General features: G+C 40.0%; 1 protein-coding gene across 5 annotated transcripts in view; it reads left to right on the top strand.

The window, feature by feature from the left end:
- The window catches only part of FAM49B (family with sequence similarity 49 member B), a 97,349-nt gene extending 84,804 nt beyond the window's left edge, over nucleotides 1-12,545 (top strand). For 2 of the 5 annotated variants that reach the window (XM_027880268.1, XM_027880269.1), the window contains 9 exons: nucleotides 761-882; nucleotides 2,896-3,001; nucleotides 4,033-4,169; nucleotides 4,792-4,869; nucleotides 4,968-5,084; nucleotides 6,204-6,283; nucleotides 7,437-7,563; nucleotides 9,158-9,228; nucleotides 11,651-12,448. In XM_027880268.1, coding sequence (XP_027736069.1) covers nucleotides 761-882; nucleotides 2,896-3,001; nucleotides 4,033-4,169; nucleotides 4,792-4,869; nucleotides 4,968-5,084; nucleotides 6,204-6,283; nucleotides 7,437-7,563; nucleotides 9,158-9,228; nucleotides 11,651-11,714 — 902 coding nt within the window. In that variant the 3' untranslated portion in view covers nucleotides 11,715-12,448. Of the gene's footprint in view, nucleotides 1-760; nucleotides 883-2,895; nucleotides 3,002-4,032; nucleotides 4,170-4,791; nucleotides 4,870-4,967; nucleotides 5,085-6,203; nucleotides 6,284-7,436; nucleotides 7,564-9,157; nucleotides 9,229-11,650 lie in introns of all 5 variants that reach the window. The other 3 variants (XM_027880267.1, XM_027880270.1, XM_027880271.1) reach the window with 3 other exon arrangements.
- Nucleotides 12,546-15,921: the final 3,376 nt, after the last annotated feature.

Genomic DNA, 15,921 nt, shown 5'->3' with positions numbered 1-15,921 from the left:
GCGCTAGGTGATTCTTTTTAAAGGTTTGTTGATTCTTCTCAAAACATACCTTTTACAGATTTGCCTTTTGTTAAAAGTATATGTGTAGCTTTTTGAAATTATGATCAAATATACATTTGGGAAGTCCTTACTAATTATAAAAAAACTGGGAGACAACATATATCTTTAAAGATGGAGGACAAAAAAAAAAACCCCAAGCTCACACGAGATCTTTTTGTTCTCAACTCTGATTGTGCAGTGAGTGCGATAAAGAGTATGTTTTGAGAATTAATTATATTTGAAATAAAAGATATGGCTCCCAAGCAGTTAAAGATGAGGCAGAGAAGATGGAAAATGACCTGATGCAGTGTTTCTAGATAACAATAGGCATGGACACCTCCTGTGCAATCTGCAGTGAGTGTGTCTGAGTGCTTACCTAAGTCTCTTGCAGTGAGCCTGTACAGCACCCCAAGGTGAGATGATATGATAGTCATAAAGACAACTCATCAGGATTTCCTCTCCTAACTCAGTTTTAAATAAGTCTGGAAGGATAGATTCCAGGTGTTTTTTTGGGATGGTAAATGAAGCTAAGAGACTACTAAAATGAAAAAAATTACTCTCCTGGAGTTCCTCATACATTGTAGTAGCTCTTCAGGGAATGGAAATTCTTGATGAGTTGCTGCATGAAGAATTTGTTCCATGGGTGATGGTGTACCTATTGAATTCCATATTGTTGTTAAATATATATATATATATACATGTAATATGTTCTGCTGTTTAGATGCCCAACCTACAGAATCTGAAAAGGAAATTTATAATCAGGTGAATGTAGTGTTAAAGGATGCAGAAGGAATACTGGAAGACTTGCAGTCATATAGAGGAGCTGGCCATGAAATACGAGAGGTGAGCTAGAGCATTACAACTCTGCACAACCTGTGGTTGTTCGTTGTCTGATCCTAACCAAATACTGCTGGGTTTTAACTTTGCTTGCAGGAGCTGTTTTGGCAGAGCATGTTGTCTATTAAAATCACTGTCTTGAATTTCTGCTCTGGAATGTTTCTTTTTAACAGCGGAACAGATGTCGCTTGTTTCAGTCGTATTAATCCACATGTGTAACAGTAAATGATGCTTCTCAAACTTTTCAGGGAATTGTTGCTATTGGTTTTTCTTTGTGTTCCCACATGAGCTCTCCTTGAGTTAGTAGTGAAGTTGGAAAGAGTGTGGCGTGACTACAGTGCAATATTGAGTAGTGTCGACATCTTCTTGTGCGGTAATTGGAGAAGTCTGGTGTGGTAATCCTGACACAAAAGACATCTCATTTTCAATCCCTTTTAATGGGCTTTTATTTACTACAGTAGATGTTTGGAACAGAAACAGAATTTCTGTATGGAATGTCACTCCATTTTTTCTTTATATTTAAGAAAGGGTGGGATAAATATTTTCCCAACCCCCTTTCTTTCTTCCTCACATGCAGGAATGGAGGCTGCTCTACTCCTGAAGTGAGGAGTTACTCACTGTAGCATACCCTTAAGAAATAGTATTAGATAAGAGTGTCCCTGGTGGTGCAGTGGCTAAACCACAGCGTTGTCAACGCTGAGATCTGGGTTCGATTCCCGGTTAGGACACTCCCCGGGCAGATGGAGCTCGCTAGCCCTGTAAGGCAATCCATCTACATCCTGAGGACCTCGCTGCCACCGTCCAAGCTTGCTTGGCCCCGGCAGATGAACCTCAGGATTAAAGGGTGGGCTCAGTTCCGCGCACACTGTGTCTCACCTAAAAAATCCAATGCGCAGGCTGGAAGGTGTAAAGACCTTCCCCGGTTCTTCGTTCGCGAAGAGACTGACCATTATTATAGTATTAGATAGGAGGGCTCTCTGCTCTCTCCAGATGAATTTGAGATACTCAGAGACATTCAGCTTTGGGAGTTTTTCTCTCTGTTGAATTAATCAGGTAGGTTTAAGAAGGGTAACTGTGTCACACAAAAACCCCTTAGGAGGGGAGGTGGCTTACTTGTTCTTCAAGGAAGGAGCAGGCTCAGGGAGAGGCAGGAGGATCAGGCAGGAACTTGTGGCTCAGCAAAGAAACCTGCAGCTCCCATGGAGAAAGGAGAGACACTCCTGAGAGGAGGGAGACATCTCAGGAAGGAATCTTTCTAGGAACCAGAGAGGAGTGTGATGGAGCTCACAGCCCAGGGTTGACCAAAACATATTTTTGAATCAAGGAATTGACTGTGAAAATGCGGCAGGAGAGTTATGAACATTTTTATTTCTCTTCTCTTAGTATATTTTCAGTTGCTAAGTAGCCGAGTTTCTAAAAACCTGGAGGGATTGAATTTAAGGTATTATATCTGGGAAGTGTACTGTAAAGACAAGATCTATACCTCAGAGATCTGGTATACACCATGTCCTGGTGGTGCTTTATATTGTTGTTTATGTTTAAATACTCCTATAATTTTTAGCCTGAATTTCACAGCAAATTTGTTGGGTTTGTTTGTTTGTTTGTTTTCTCTGTAAATTCAGGAATTGGTGATAGATACCAACATTAGGATGAGGCTTTGATTGCTAAACTTTTTTGCTTGGAGGAACCACAGTGAAATTGTTGATTTTAATTAATGAGATCTGGTTATGTAAATGTTCTTATCTGAGTGGCTTTATTTTTAACCATTTCTTTCTACTCTCTCTCCAAGTTGTTTTCCTGTTCAGGATACTTACTTTCAACACAATTACTTAGACCTTTTTGGAACAGACTTGGGTTAGTACAGGCTTGTCTCTCAACTGGAAAACCTCTTAGTAGGTAGAAGTTTTAGTTATTAGATCTTTAAACAATTGTCCTGCGTAGGTTTTTTTAATAATTTTTTTAGTCAACAGCGCTTCAGTTAATCTAAGCATACTGTTTTTCTCTCCATTTCTAATTAAGGCAATACAGCATCCCAATGATGAGAAGCTGCAAGAGAAGGCATGGGGTGCAGTTGTGCCACTAGTAGGCAAACTAAAGAAATTCTATGAATTTTCTCAAAGACTAGGTAAGTGGAAAGGTATTAACTTGTGGGTTTTGTCTTCATTAATTAGTATATTTGGCATATGTGATCACATCTGGGTCAACTCCTTAATAGAAAAAAGCTCATTTTGCATAGATTCCTTCTATACACTGTGTACTATCTTCTTGCATTTGACAGCAGATGTGCTTCAGTGGGTGCCTGAAAGGAGAGAGAGAATGGGAGCATGCTTGTCATCCTCTTCCCCTACTCCTTTAGCAACTCCAGACAGCAGAAACCATCTGATCGTTTGAAAATTAGTGGACTAAATAATCTGGGCGTTAGTCCTGTTAATGTTTCTCATAACAAGAGAATCTGAAAGTGTCTGTATAATTTAAACACTAGAAATAATTTGGTCTGTGGAAATGCCTGATCTTGGTTCACATAGAACTTGCAATACTTAAGATGGTGCTTCATACCTCTTATGAAACCAACTTGACTGATGTGGTGGCTAAGCTGATTAAACCTATTAGACTTGGTTTTTTGACAAACTATCTGTTGTTATCTCACTTCTAATCAGAGTTATTAGCATAGCTCCTGAAAAAATTAGTTCAAAACATGGAAACTTTTTGCAGGCAGGTTCTGCTTTGTTAAAGAGGTGAGGCATTTTTCTCAAGAAGATGAACAAGAAGTGGATTATGAGTTTATCTTAAGACATGACTTCTGCTTGTAGTAGTGTGCCTCTTGAATTCTGTGTTGTCTTAAAGGCTGAAGTCTGCTAACACAGGTTATTGAAATATGTTCTACACAAATGTTGCAGGCAAAGCTTGAATGAAACCTTTTCAGGAACTTCTTTTTATGGCTGTCAGTGCTGATCAGACCTAGTCTGTACAGCAATTTGTAAGTAAATATGACAACAGTGACACATAAATAAGCAATTAATCAAACCCCTTTATTATGAACCACCATGTATTTGGGCAGATGTATATATTTTAAGTCTAGCATGCAGGATATCAGCCAACAGAGATACAAGAAGCAGATGCTGTTGCACACGGCAAAATTCTGCCCTCTCGTTTCAGAGGCAGGATTGCGAGGCCTGTTGGGAGCCCTGACGAGCACTCCGTATTCCCCCACGCAGCACCTGGAGCGAGAGCAGGCTCTCGCCAAGCAGTTTGCAGAAATTCTTCACTTTACACTCCGGTTTGATGAGCTCAAGGTAAGGACTTGTAGTTCTGTGAGCACAAAGGCTGGCCAAAAGAAACCAGGTCTGTTTACTGGAGCAGTCTGGGCTGTGTTATGTTTTAGGACAGAGTGTGCAGTACATACTCAAAGATCCAGTGTATTTGGCTTGCTTGCATGACCTACAGTTAGATTAGACTGGAAAGAGATGAAATATCATATTAGCTTTAGGCACTTGTTTTATTTCAGTTCATATTAATCATGTTTCTTCATCCAAATTTGGCGGATCTCTTGGGATACTGCTGCTACTCTTAGTTTGTGCACATGCATAGTCCAGCTCTTTTCTTAGTGATGTGCAAAGAATTAAGCTTAAATGATTATTAGTTTGCTGGTCTGATCCTTGGAGTCAAACTAGGAAAGCAATTTTTTTTCAACCTTCTAATTTCCAACTCCTGCTCCTTTTCTTTTTCCTGTTAGATCTTGTTCTGCAAAATCTGAGAAACTACCCACAGAGCTTTACTTGGTGCTTATCAGTTCCCACCACGTCACAGGCCTTTTTACTTCAGGAAGCTGAATATTTTCTTGTATTATATTTTATGAAAACTTGTCCTTATTTTTCTGGAATTTGTCACAACTCTCTTGCTTCCATGTCTCTCTAGATGACAAATCCTGCTATACAGAATGACTTCAGCTACTATAGAAGAACTCTGAGCCGTATGAGGATTAACAATGTCCCAGTAGGTAACCCTTGGAGGAGATGAAATATAATCTTATGCTACCACCCCTCTTCTTCATGTACAGAAAAACTAAATTTTCTTTTCCTTCTGTTTTGTAGGCAGAGGGAGAAAATGAAGTAAATAACGAGTTGGCAAACAGAATGTCTTTATTTTACGCTGAAGCAACGCCAATGTTGAAAACCTTAAGTGATGCTACCACAAAGTTTGTGTCAGAGGTAAGAGTGTATGTCCTGGATACTGTGCTTCAAAGCACCACAGGGCCGGGCGTGATCTGGAAGAGAAAACTTCTGCCAGGCTTAATTTGCCATCTAGAAACCAAACTTGTTTTTTGAAGCTTCAAAAAATGTGAAGTGTCTTTTCTCAGATGCTGTAGAGTTTAGTGACTGCAGCCACTTTTTGTGTCACCAGAAATTAGTGCATAGTGTCCCATCAGTGCTAATAGCGTTCCTCAAAGAGGGAGGTGGGACATGTAAGTGTTTTGCCTCCATTTTGGTGGTGGTTTAGAGCAGAGATTTCAGAAAATTGAAAGCAAAACAGTTTGATGCTGTGTGCTTGAAATAAGGAATGGATTTGAAATGTACCTTTCTTTTCTCCTTCCCAAGAGATTTCACTATGTAGAGTCAAGTATACTACATTATTGCAAAACAGGAGGAATTTGAACGGGAACAATATTCCAACATTTTCACACATCCCTATTTATGCTTAATTACCTAGATAAATATTAGTGGTAAAATCCAGTCACTGCAAGTATTGTGCTTGCCTTCTGGTAACTGTGGTGATTTTTGGCTTACGTGCAGAGAATGCACACTATTTCTTAATTAAAAATAGTTGTATGTTGCATGATTAATGAACAGATACATTTGTTTTCTAATATTTTTTAAGTTCCACTTAATGCTTGAAATACCTCAAGAAAATTGGCCTCTTATTTTACATTTCTTTGTGATGTTTGCTATGATTTTTTACTGTTAACAGCAGATGAATATATTTGGCTATAGAAATTTGTCTTCAAGGAGCAAGTTAGATGATTCCTTTAAAATTTACCAAAAGTCGGTAGTGTCAATAGCGTAGTACTTTGACTTCACAAAGCAAGCAAAACCCATGTGTTAGACTTTATTCTGGAAATTGCTAATCTATATGGTAACATTTTATAGAAAAGTGCAGAACTACCCAACTTACCATAGTTGTGTTGATGTTTTTAATTCCCGCACGTTGCCATGCCAGCAGATCATTTTTGGTTTAGGATTTGTTTTAGGATTGTTTTAGGATTGTTTTAGGATTCGTAGCACAGTATTACCCAAGAATTGACTTGGAAACTGTTGATCCTTCTTTTGCAGAATAAAAATTTACCGATAGAGAATACAACAGATTGCTTAAGCACCATGGCCAGTGTGTGCAGGGTCATGCTGGAAACCCCGTGAGTATAAACAGTGCTTGTTCTGGGAATGAGTCATCTCTCTATCTCAGATGTGACTTGTGATGCATGAGGTGAAAGAAATATAATTGGGGTAATTAGGAACTATGGTGTTTTCTTTTTACCAGCCTAGTTGCTTACCTTGACATGAAACTACCACGTCTCATTTTGCTAGCCATGCAAATCATGCGGTCTACTTTTCTGAACGTATTAATATTTAAAAATAGCATGGCTATGGAAGCTAGACAACCTCTTGGCACTCTTTATAAGTGGTTTTCTCATGTATAATTCAGAGAAATAGACTATTTGAGCATGACTGCCTAGGGCCTCCTGAAAGAGGGGCTGTGGGCAATGTGCTGGATGGTTTGTCCTTGTGGGCTGGCCCAGCTGATGTCTGTAACAAAATGACAGTGCCCCTATCTGGGGAATTAAGAGATGTTTTCCAGGCATGAAGGCATTCTGTTGTCTACTGTACGTTTGACAGGCACTCAGAGTATGACCAAAAAGTCAGACTAAACTTTAGGTTTTGGTGGGTTTTTTTTATTTTGTTTCTTTTTTCTTTTTACCTGTTTCTTCTGTGTTCTAAATAGTTTTGCACTGGTAAAATTACTTGTGCATGAGCTATGTCTTATTTAAATAATTTTCTGTCCAAATACCACAGCACATTTGTTTTGAAGTACATTAAGAGCTCCAAACATTTATATTCTTATCCTTCTTAGGAATAGACTGTTCTATTCAAGAAAGTAGTCAAACGTTGCTCATTAGCTTGCTTTCTTTACCTTTTTTTTTCCCCCCGAGTCAGAAGTTTGTGTATAATAGTGTGGCAGGGAAAACTGTAGGAAGCACCGAAAACAAAGTTAGTATGCATTATTTTAATCTCTTTAGCAGCAGAGTCCTTTTTCAGGTTTGAGAATCTTTATTAATCTTCAGGTGAATCTTTCTAAGCAGTTGTCTGATTTGTAGGCAGGTTATTGAAAGGAAAAAAGAAAACGATCAAAAGCTTGGGGTTGGTGGATTTGGGTTTTTTTAGGGAAGGATTCTTTTTTTCTCTGAGGACTTAAAGTAGAATTTTTCTCTTTAATCTTAATTTGGGTGTTACTAGTATGTACTCTTATCCTGTGTTTCATAGATAATAACCTGTGTTTTTAAATTACAGTGAATATAGAAGCAGGTTTACAAATGAGGAAACAGTATCATTCTGTCTGAGGGTAATGGTGGGTGTCATCATACTCTATGACCACGTGCATCCAGTGGGCGCTTTTGCCAAAACTTCAAAAATTGATGTAAGTTTATTGTTGCTAAATGATCTCTTGAGTATTTAAATTGTCTGTAGGTTCCTGTTCTGTCTTCCAAGTTCCAGTAGCGGATGTATACATTGGATTCAAACTAAATCGGTAGTGGTAACTGCGAGCAAAAATACATATTTAAGTAGTGAGAAACACAAGCTAGGCCTTCAGGCATGTAAATGGTCATTGTTAGACATGTAAAATCTGGTTTTATGGAATTCAGGTAGTGTCTTGAAATACTTGTAAACATTGGTTGTGCTGAAAGATCCAAATCAGAACGACTGAAAATAACAGCGGCATCTGGCTTGTTCCTCACTGTCTGGTAAATAGCTCAGTTCATAATCCAACAACCTTCAGGTTTTTAACTTTCTACTGCTAGTTCGTAAGTCTGTGGAATACATACTGTTACTGTATGTGGCTTCATGGTTGTTTAAAATGGTCTATTATCCTATTCTACTAGCTACAGAGTTGGTCATTATTTCACTAGCTGAATGTAATAATTCTTAAAGGATTTATGATAAACAAGTATTTTTATTTACAGTTCCCTACTTTTTTCTTAAGGTCAATAAAGCAGAGCTTGACATGAAAGTTTGCATTGTCTAAAGTTATCATAGAATGGTTTGGGTTTGAAGGGACCTTAAGGATCACCTAGTGCCAACATGGGCAGGGACACCTTCCTCCAGACCAGGTTGCTTAAGGTCCTGTCCAGCCTGGCCTTGAACACTTCCAGGGATGGAGCAGCAGTTTAGAGCCATTCATCCTCATCCTACCACTCCAAGCCTGTGTAAAAAGTCTCTTTGCAGCTCTCTTGTAGCCCCCTTTAGGTACTGGAAGGTGCTCTAAGGTCTCCCCAGAGCCTTCTCTTCTCCAGGCTGAACAGTCCCAACTCTCTCAGCCTGTCTCTGTAGGAGAGGTTCTTCAGCCCTGGGAGCATCTCTGTGGCCTCCTCTGGACTTGCTCCAGCGGGTCCATGTCATTCTTTTGCTGGGGATCCCAGAGCTGGGTCCAGGTGGGGCCTCACAAGAACAGAATAGAGGAGGAAAATCACATCCCTTGACCTGCTGCCCACGCAGCCCAGGACATGTTTGCCTTTTTGGTTTTTTTGCAGGGTCATGTTGAACTATTTGTCCACCAGTGCCCCCCAGTCCTTCTCTTCAGGGCAGCTCCCAATCCATTCCCTGCCCAGCCTGTATTTGTGCTTGGGACTGCTCTGACCCAGGCACAGGATCTTGCACCTGGACTTGTTGAGCTTCATGAGGTTCACACGGGTCTTCTTCTCAAGCATGTCCATGTCCCTCTGGATGCCATCCCTTCCTTCCAGCGTGTTGACTGCACCACACAGCCTGGTGTCATCAGCAAACTTTGCTGAGGGTGCACTCAGAATGCAGATTTTTAAGTAGCTAAACCAGTCTGTCATAGGAAAATATAATATTGAAAGCTTAATTCCTTTCTAATATCCAGAAAATGTCTTTACACTGCTGCTGTTTTTAAATACTTATTTTTTTTCTCTTTGACAAACTGAATAGAAAACATTTCTGTAAACTCAGAAAGTACTAGCATGAAAAAAACTGTATCTTTTTTTAATTCCTAGATGAAAGGATGCATCAAAGTTCTTAAAGACCAGCCTCCTAACAGTGTAGAAGGCCTTCTAAATGCTCTCAGGTACTCTTTTTTCATTTGGATTTTGTTAATATTTTGATGTGAAATTTCATTAATTGTCCGGGGCATTTTCTTCAGCACCAAAGTATTCAGTCACTGTTACAGTCAAAGGTGAATGTGATTATTGCAGGCTCGTCTTTCAGTTGTCTTGAGACAAGGATGCATGAGAGAGGCAGTTTTAACAGCTGGGTTGTAAACTTGCAGTTGTCATTCTAAGATAGCTTTTTGTGTACATTACCTGCATACAGGTTAAAAATGAGTCAGTATGGTGTGGTAAGTAACTAGCAATTATTCCTCTTTCAGGAAGTACTTAAGGCACAAGTCTCAATGCTTTTGCTGTAGAATAGATGAGACAAGAATTTGCCATATTAATTGGAGAAGTAAGGAAAAATTAATGATTCAGTATATTAATCTAAAACCTGCTAATTTGGGTCTTAAAGCTGTATCTCTAGGTAGAAATGTTCTTTGTGTGGGTGTCCAGCATTGGAGGTGTGGCAAAAGGTCCCAAAATGTTATAGGCAGATTAAGTCTTTGTTCTTATCCTTACTTGGAAAAGTATCATATTACTTTGGTAACAGATGAGTTTTATTGGATGCTGTTACTCATGCACTTGCTTTGGAATGTGGATGCTTCAGTTTGTCTTGCCTGAAAGTGAGCATTTGTGATTGCTTTTTCTTATCTGTGGTAAAACTGCTTTAATTCCATCAGCCCTCTCTTTATTTTTTTTTTTTTTGTATTATCATATGGTAAGAAGTGAAATAATGTGGTGCTGTAAGTGGGTTCATTTGCCAAGTTCTTTCAGATTATTAATTAAATGAAAGAAAACATCTATGCTTAATTTGGGACTTCATGTGAGTATTTCCGTGCTAAAATAATGTTGTTGGTCATTTCTGAACTTCTTTACGTGATCAGCCTTTGAGATGGTGCTCAGTAAAAACACAAGCTTCCAGAAGGAAAAGACTGTATTAGCATTTTTTTTCTGACTAGTTTATTGTGATTGCAGCTGCAAATTAACACCAGTCTTTACAGGTACCTCATTTTTCCCATCTTTGTTGACACTAGTAAAGTACGTGGAAGGTGCAGTTCAGGTTCTCACTCACTCACTTCGTGGTTAGCAATGTGAATTCAGCCCATGCTCTCACACTGACCTTTCCCTGCACCAACTCTTTCCATCCACGGATGCTTCAACAGCGCTGGTTTCATGCACTTGATTAGCCACTTGGCCAGGATGTTCAAATGGTTTTTAAATCACATTTGGCAGTGTTAGGAAGAGATGCGGTGGGGAACCGCTGTGTGATGAAAGTGGGTTCAAGGTGATGTCATGCAAGTAAAGTCCAAATCTGAGCATGTGATTCTGGAGGAGTGTTGAAGTTCTCATGTTTCCTCAGGGGATAGATAATGTGTTTCAAAAGCAAGTGGAAGGTGGTAAGGATTTTGGAAGGAGATCAGCTGTTTGTTATTTGAAATTCATATGGGCATTGTAATCATGTTCAGCTTTTTCACGTGGGCAGAATACCAAGTACAGTAACTTTTAAGATTTCAGAAAACCTTAGGCTGCCTGTTTGTGGAAAATATAAATTACTAAAGAGTTCAGAAATCTACATTGATATTAATTTCCAAACCAAAAAGTCATTATATATTCTTCAAGTGAACAAATAAATATCACTGCAGTTGTGGATAACAATGGAAGTGCTAATTTAACAGGTTAAATTTAAAGTACAGAATAACTTTTTACTTGCTTTTAGATTAGTTAGGAAGATCAGAGAAATTAATAATACAAAGAAGCCAATATTAAGGATATACATTACTCCCTTTTAAAAATAGAGGTAACTAAGCTTTTTATGGGAATTTTAAAATGTGCTATTGTCCTAGAGAATTTTGAAGGGGAAAAGGGCTGAAATAAGCACGTGTGTATGCTCTTTAGATTTAGCAGCAGTCACTTAACTAAGCAGGAAATTAGGCTGAAAAATTATTAAATCCATTGTCATTGAGGGATCTTAGGAAGGTTTGATCACTGGAAGTTTTGAAGAAAAGTTTCTGATGCTGTTTTATTTGAAGATGTTTCCTGCAGGGAGAGACCTCAGAGTTAGTCTGATGTTACTGTTAGTCTGATGTTAGTCTGATTAGTGATAATATGAGTTTACTATGAAATAGCCTTTGAGCACAGAAGCCAATGTCCAGCTGAGGCTTCTTTTGAACTCCCCTTGGTGCAAGGCTGCTGGGTTAGAATTCTGATTGATAACAGCATTTTCTGATCAGAATGTCTGATTTGTGCTCTGGGGAACCATGGAGTGGGTGGTGATCGATGGCTGAGGGTTTTGCTCTGGTACAGTCGGGTTGAGCCATAAACAAAGAAATTACATATTTTTTTAAATCAAAGTGCAATAGCCTCTACGCTCATCTCAACTTTTATTTCTGTGTTTAGGTACACAACAAAGCATTTGAATGATGAGACTACCTCCAAGCAAATTAAATCCATGTTGCAATAACAATTACCTGGAATTCGCACCTGCTGTAGACAGTATTCTGCAATGACTGAGATGCACAGATTTATTTTTTTTTTTAGTGATTGCAACTACTATCTCGTTCATTCTTGCTTTTTATTTTTTCTCTTCCTGTTTACCTTTTTTTTTTTTAATCACTTTCTTGTTCCTAAGTAAGCTCAGACTTCTTTTCTGTGCCAAATCAAAGAAATTTATCAATTCTGGAAAGTATTTCTACTTTTCAGAATAGCCATCCTAAGTGGCAGCTAATTATGCGTTGCATTTGGATTTCTCTGTACTGGGGAAAGATTTGTGACTTGAACTAAATATTTTTAAACTTGTGGTTTTTTTCTTTTTTTGAAAAACTAATATTTAATATTGCTTCTTCTGCATGGCAAGACTGCCTACTTCTGCTATTTAAAAATCCCTTGATGACTTCATTTTCTATTGCAGCTTATTTTCATGTGCAACCATGAGGAAACTAAAAGCAGATTTGTTTAAATTAACTGTGTTTGTACAAAATGGTACCCAACACAAAAGTTTTTTTAAATGAGTAAAAACTGTTTTGTTTAAAAGTTACGTTTGCATTTTGACTCATTTTTGTAAGGATGTATGTTGTATGTTTAACCTTTAATAACTAACGTTAAACTGTGGTGTGTGCGTAGCAAAATTACGTATGCATGTTCATGTCAAATGATTGGCTGTGGATAAGATAATAAAATCAGCTTTCATTTTTCTAAGTGTGGTTTGATTTACCAGTATTTTGAGTGAGATGTCTTCGTGCTCTTTGGATTTTTACAAAAAAAAAATAAATTTATAAATTTTATATAGTGAAAACTCTGCTGTTTCATTACCAGTAACCACCAGCCTAATCCACTGATTTAAGCCCAGTGTGTTTTAGGGTTGTTGCTCTCCACTCCCTGCTGCTTCCCTGTCCCCAGAAATATTACTTGGATAGAGTTTGTGGGAAAGAACTTTTTGCAATCCATATAGGTCTCAGTGGATGTTGCTGATTAACCCATGCTAACTCCTCAGTATGGTCATCAGAAATGGCATTCCAGATTAGGCTCTTTGCATACCAGTGGTGGGGAGGTGAACTTCCTTGCTGTGGAGTGGTGTGTACTCTTGTCGATCCAGGTATGTGAACTGTGTAAAATCTGAACGATCTCAGTATACTAAATAACGTTTCTTCTTTGTGTGGCATTTTAGAAGAAGTGTTTAATATATTGGTGTCGTGGTTTTGCTCTGGGTCAATTTGCTTTCCACCCCCCACACAATTACTACGAGTTGAGAGAAGGTTTTTGCAGACAAAAGAGAGACAGGATTTGGGGAAAAATAGTATAAACATTTATTACTAGTAAAACAAAAACTACTAATAAATTAAAAACTTAAGAACTATATCTACAACAATTTCTACTCAAGTTGAAGTGCTATATATTTACAGAAATACTTTTTCCCCTTTTATACTAGTCCAAGGAGAAGAAGTAGTCTCATTCTCTATTTTCAGAGTTCCAGCTCTCTCTCTCTAGTAATAGATCTTCAGTAGTAGCAGTATTCTCGTTGCAGCTGGAACTTTTTCTCTCTCTTTCTCGCTCTGTGTTGGCTTCCAGGGCTGGGCTTACCCCCCTCCTGGGCTAAGACCGAAGGCTGGGGGTTACCCAGGTCCCGAAGGGTCTTCCTTCCATAGGCTTGCAAGGGGACACTTGCTTACTATGGATCTTCTTCCACAGGGTTACAGGGGATAATGGCTTAAGAGTTCACCCCTGTTTCCTTATGGAGGTCCCTCTCCATGGGAGAACAGTCCTTGATAGACTTCTCAGCATGGGTCTAGCACGGATCCACACACACACGGATTCCAACATCTCACATGGGCCGTCTCGCTCCAGCATGAGATTTCTTCAGGGTCACAAAATCTTCAACAGCAGTATGGTTCCACACACGCACGGATCTCAGTATCCCACCTGAGTCATCACTGCTCCAGCACAGGTTTCCCTCAGGGTCACAAATCTCCACTAGGACTCTGCCTCACTTCAGTCCTTCTCATGAAGTCTCGATTCTCTTTGGTACATCCACACACTCCTCTATCAGCCGCATGGGGGGGTCTCCTTACTCCAACAAACTTTTACAAGTAGCAGGGTTTACTTTTCAGTCTTTTCCCTGCTGAGGAGAGCGAGCGAAAAGGGGGGGGGGAAACAAGCCCCCCCTTTCACACTTTTCTTGCTGCAGCTTCAGCTGCCAGCTTTGACCTTGGAAGCTCCATTATCTTTCGGCTGGAATTCTTCCACAGCAGTTCCTGTCCAAGCAGTTCGTCTTTTAAACTTTTTTTTCTTCCTCTCTTACAAGAGAGAAGGGAGAACTTCAGTGCTACACCTGCTCCCCCCACCCCGGCCCAAACCGGGGGAGGAGGGAGTCTGGCCCTGCTCGGGCCCGCTACTCCTCTCCCCTACATGGCTGCTGCCCCTAATTTCAACTGTGCCAACAACCTTCTCTTCCGTTTTCTTAAAGATGTAATTAGCAAAGGCGTCACTGGACTTTCGATTGGCCTTTTTGTCCGGAAATTAACCTGGACAAAACCATCCTCAGCCCCAGGGATGGGCTGGTGGGCAAAACCACGACAATTGGTAAAGAAATTAAAGCTCTTTTGGGAGGAAAAGAAGGGGTAAATATGCATCTCTTCAGAAGGACCTGGGCCAGTTGGAAAGTTGGGCAGAGAAGAGCCAACCGAAATTCAAGCCAAGGCAAGTGCAGGGTCCTGCACCTGGGGAGGAATAACCCCAGGCACCAGTACAGGCTGGGGGTTGTCCACAAGCCAGCAGTGCCCCTGTGGCCAAGAGAACCAGTGGTATCTTGGGGTGCATTAGAAAAACCATTGCCAGCAGGTGGAGAGAGGTGACCCTGCCCCTCTTCCCAGCCCTGGCGAGGCCTCACCTGGAGTGCTGTGTCCAATTCTGAGCTCCTCAGTGCAAGAGGGATGTGGATGGAGCACCTGGAACAGGTCCAGTTGTGTGCAGCAACGATGACTAAGAGTTTAGCCCATCTTATGAGGAAAGGCTGAGAGAGGTGGGTTTCAGCCTGGAGAAGAGACAACTGAGGAGGGACCTCATTAATGTCTACAAGTATTTGAAGAGATGGTGTCAAGAGGACAGAGCCAGGTTCTTCTTGGTGGTGCTGAGCAATAGAACAAGAGGCAACAGGCAGAAACTGATGTACAGGTACCACTGAATATGAGGAAGAACTCAACTGTTTGGGTGACCAAGCACTGGAACAGATTGCCCAGATTGGTTGTGGAGTCTTCCTCACTGGAGATGTTGAAACGTGTCTGTACACAATCCTATGCCATGGCGCTCTAGGATAATCCTGCTTGAGCAGGGAGGTTGGACCAGATTGACCCACTGTGGTCCCTTCCAACCGGGCCCATTCTGGGATTTTGTGAAAGCAAATTGAGAATTACTAGTGAACATCTCTGGGAAATGGCCTGTTTTGCCTCGAAGGGCAAACATCATTGCATCTCATGTGCATGGTGCTGTTGTGATTATGCCTAACATGAGTTCCATATAGGAGACTTGAAACCTCCAGGCAAGTGTTAGCCCCTCATCTTTATTTGCTGAACAAATACTTTATAACTTTACATTGCACACTGGTTCCAATACAAGGTATTGGTGCGACCATGCTGGATTTTCTGTGGATACCCCATCTACACCATCAAGAAGTACTCATCTTTTATTTGTTTGTTTTTGGAAAGAAGAGGTCTGCAAAATTGTGAATCAGGACACTTGCAGAGTTTGAAGGAGGTTTAAGCATGTATTGTGAGTACCTGTATGTCCATCTCACCTGGACATTTTTTCTTTCCTGCCAAAGATACTTTGCTGTGGCCTCTGCCACAGAGAAACCAACCCAAGTGCAAGGCTTTCAGCAGGAATAAAATACTCTTTCTTTGACATGATACTGCTCTCTAGTCCTTTTGGCAATATCATAGTTGTATCAATCTGAGGAAGGACAGAACTAGATTTGTTTAGTTTTTTTAAAAAAGAAAAATCTTTCCTGGAATCATATGAGTATTACCAACTGTATAAAACTGACCCTTGTGCATAGATCTTAAAGGGAAACTATCCTCATCAGTTCATAAACCTGAGGAAAAAACAATTCAGTGTCAACCTTGTTACTGTGAATACAGTTAAGGAATAATAATCCCAGGAGGAGCAAATCATCCTCC

The sequence above is a fragment of the Empidonax traillii genome, unplaced genomic scaffold (assembly GCF_003031625.1).
Source record: "Empidonax traillii isolate 1590-97213 ecotype Southwest subspecies unplaced genomic scaffold, ASM303162v1 scaffold66:size1465758, whole genome shotgun sequence".
In the NCBI taxonomy this organism is placed as follows: domain Eukaryota; kingdom Metazoa; phylum Chordata; class Aves; order Passeriformes; family Tyrannidae; genus Empidonax; species Empidonax traillii.
The sequence above is the reverse complement of the archived record's forward strand: the minus strand, read 5'-3'. Positions and strand labels throughout refer to the sequence as shown.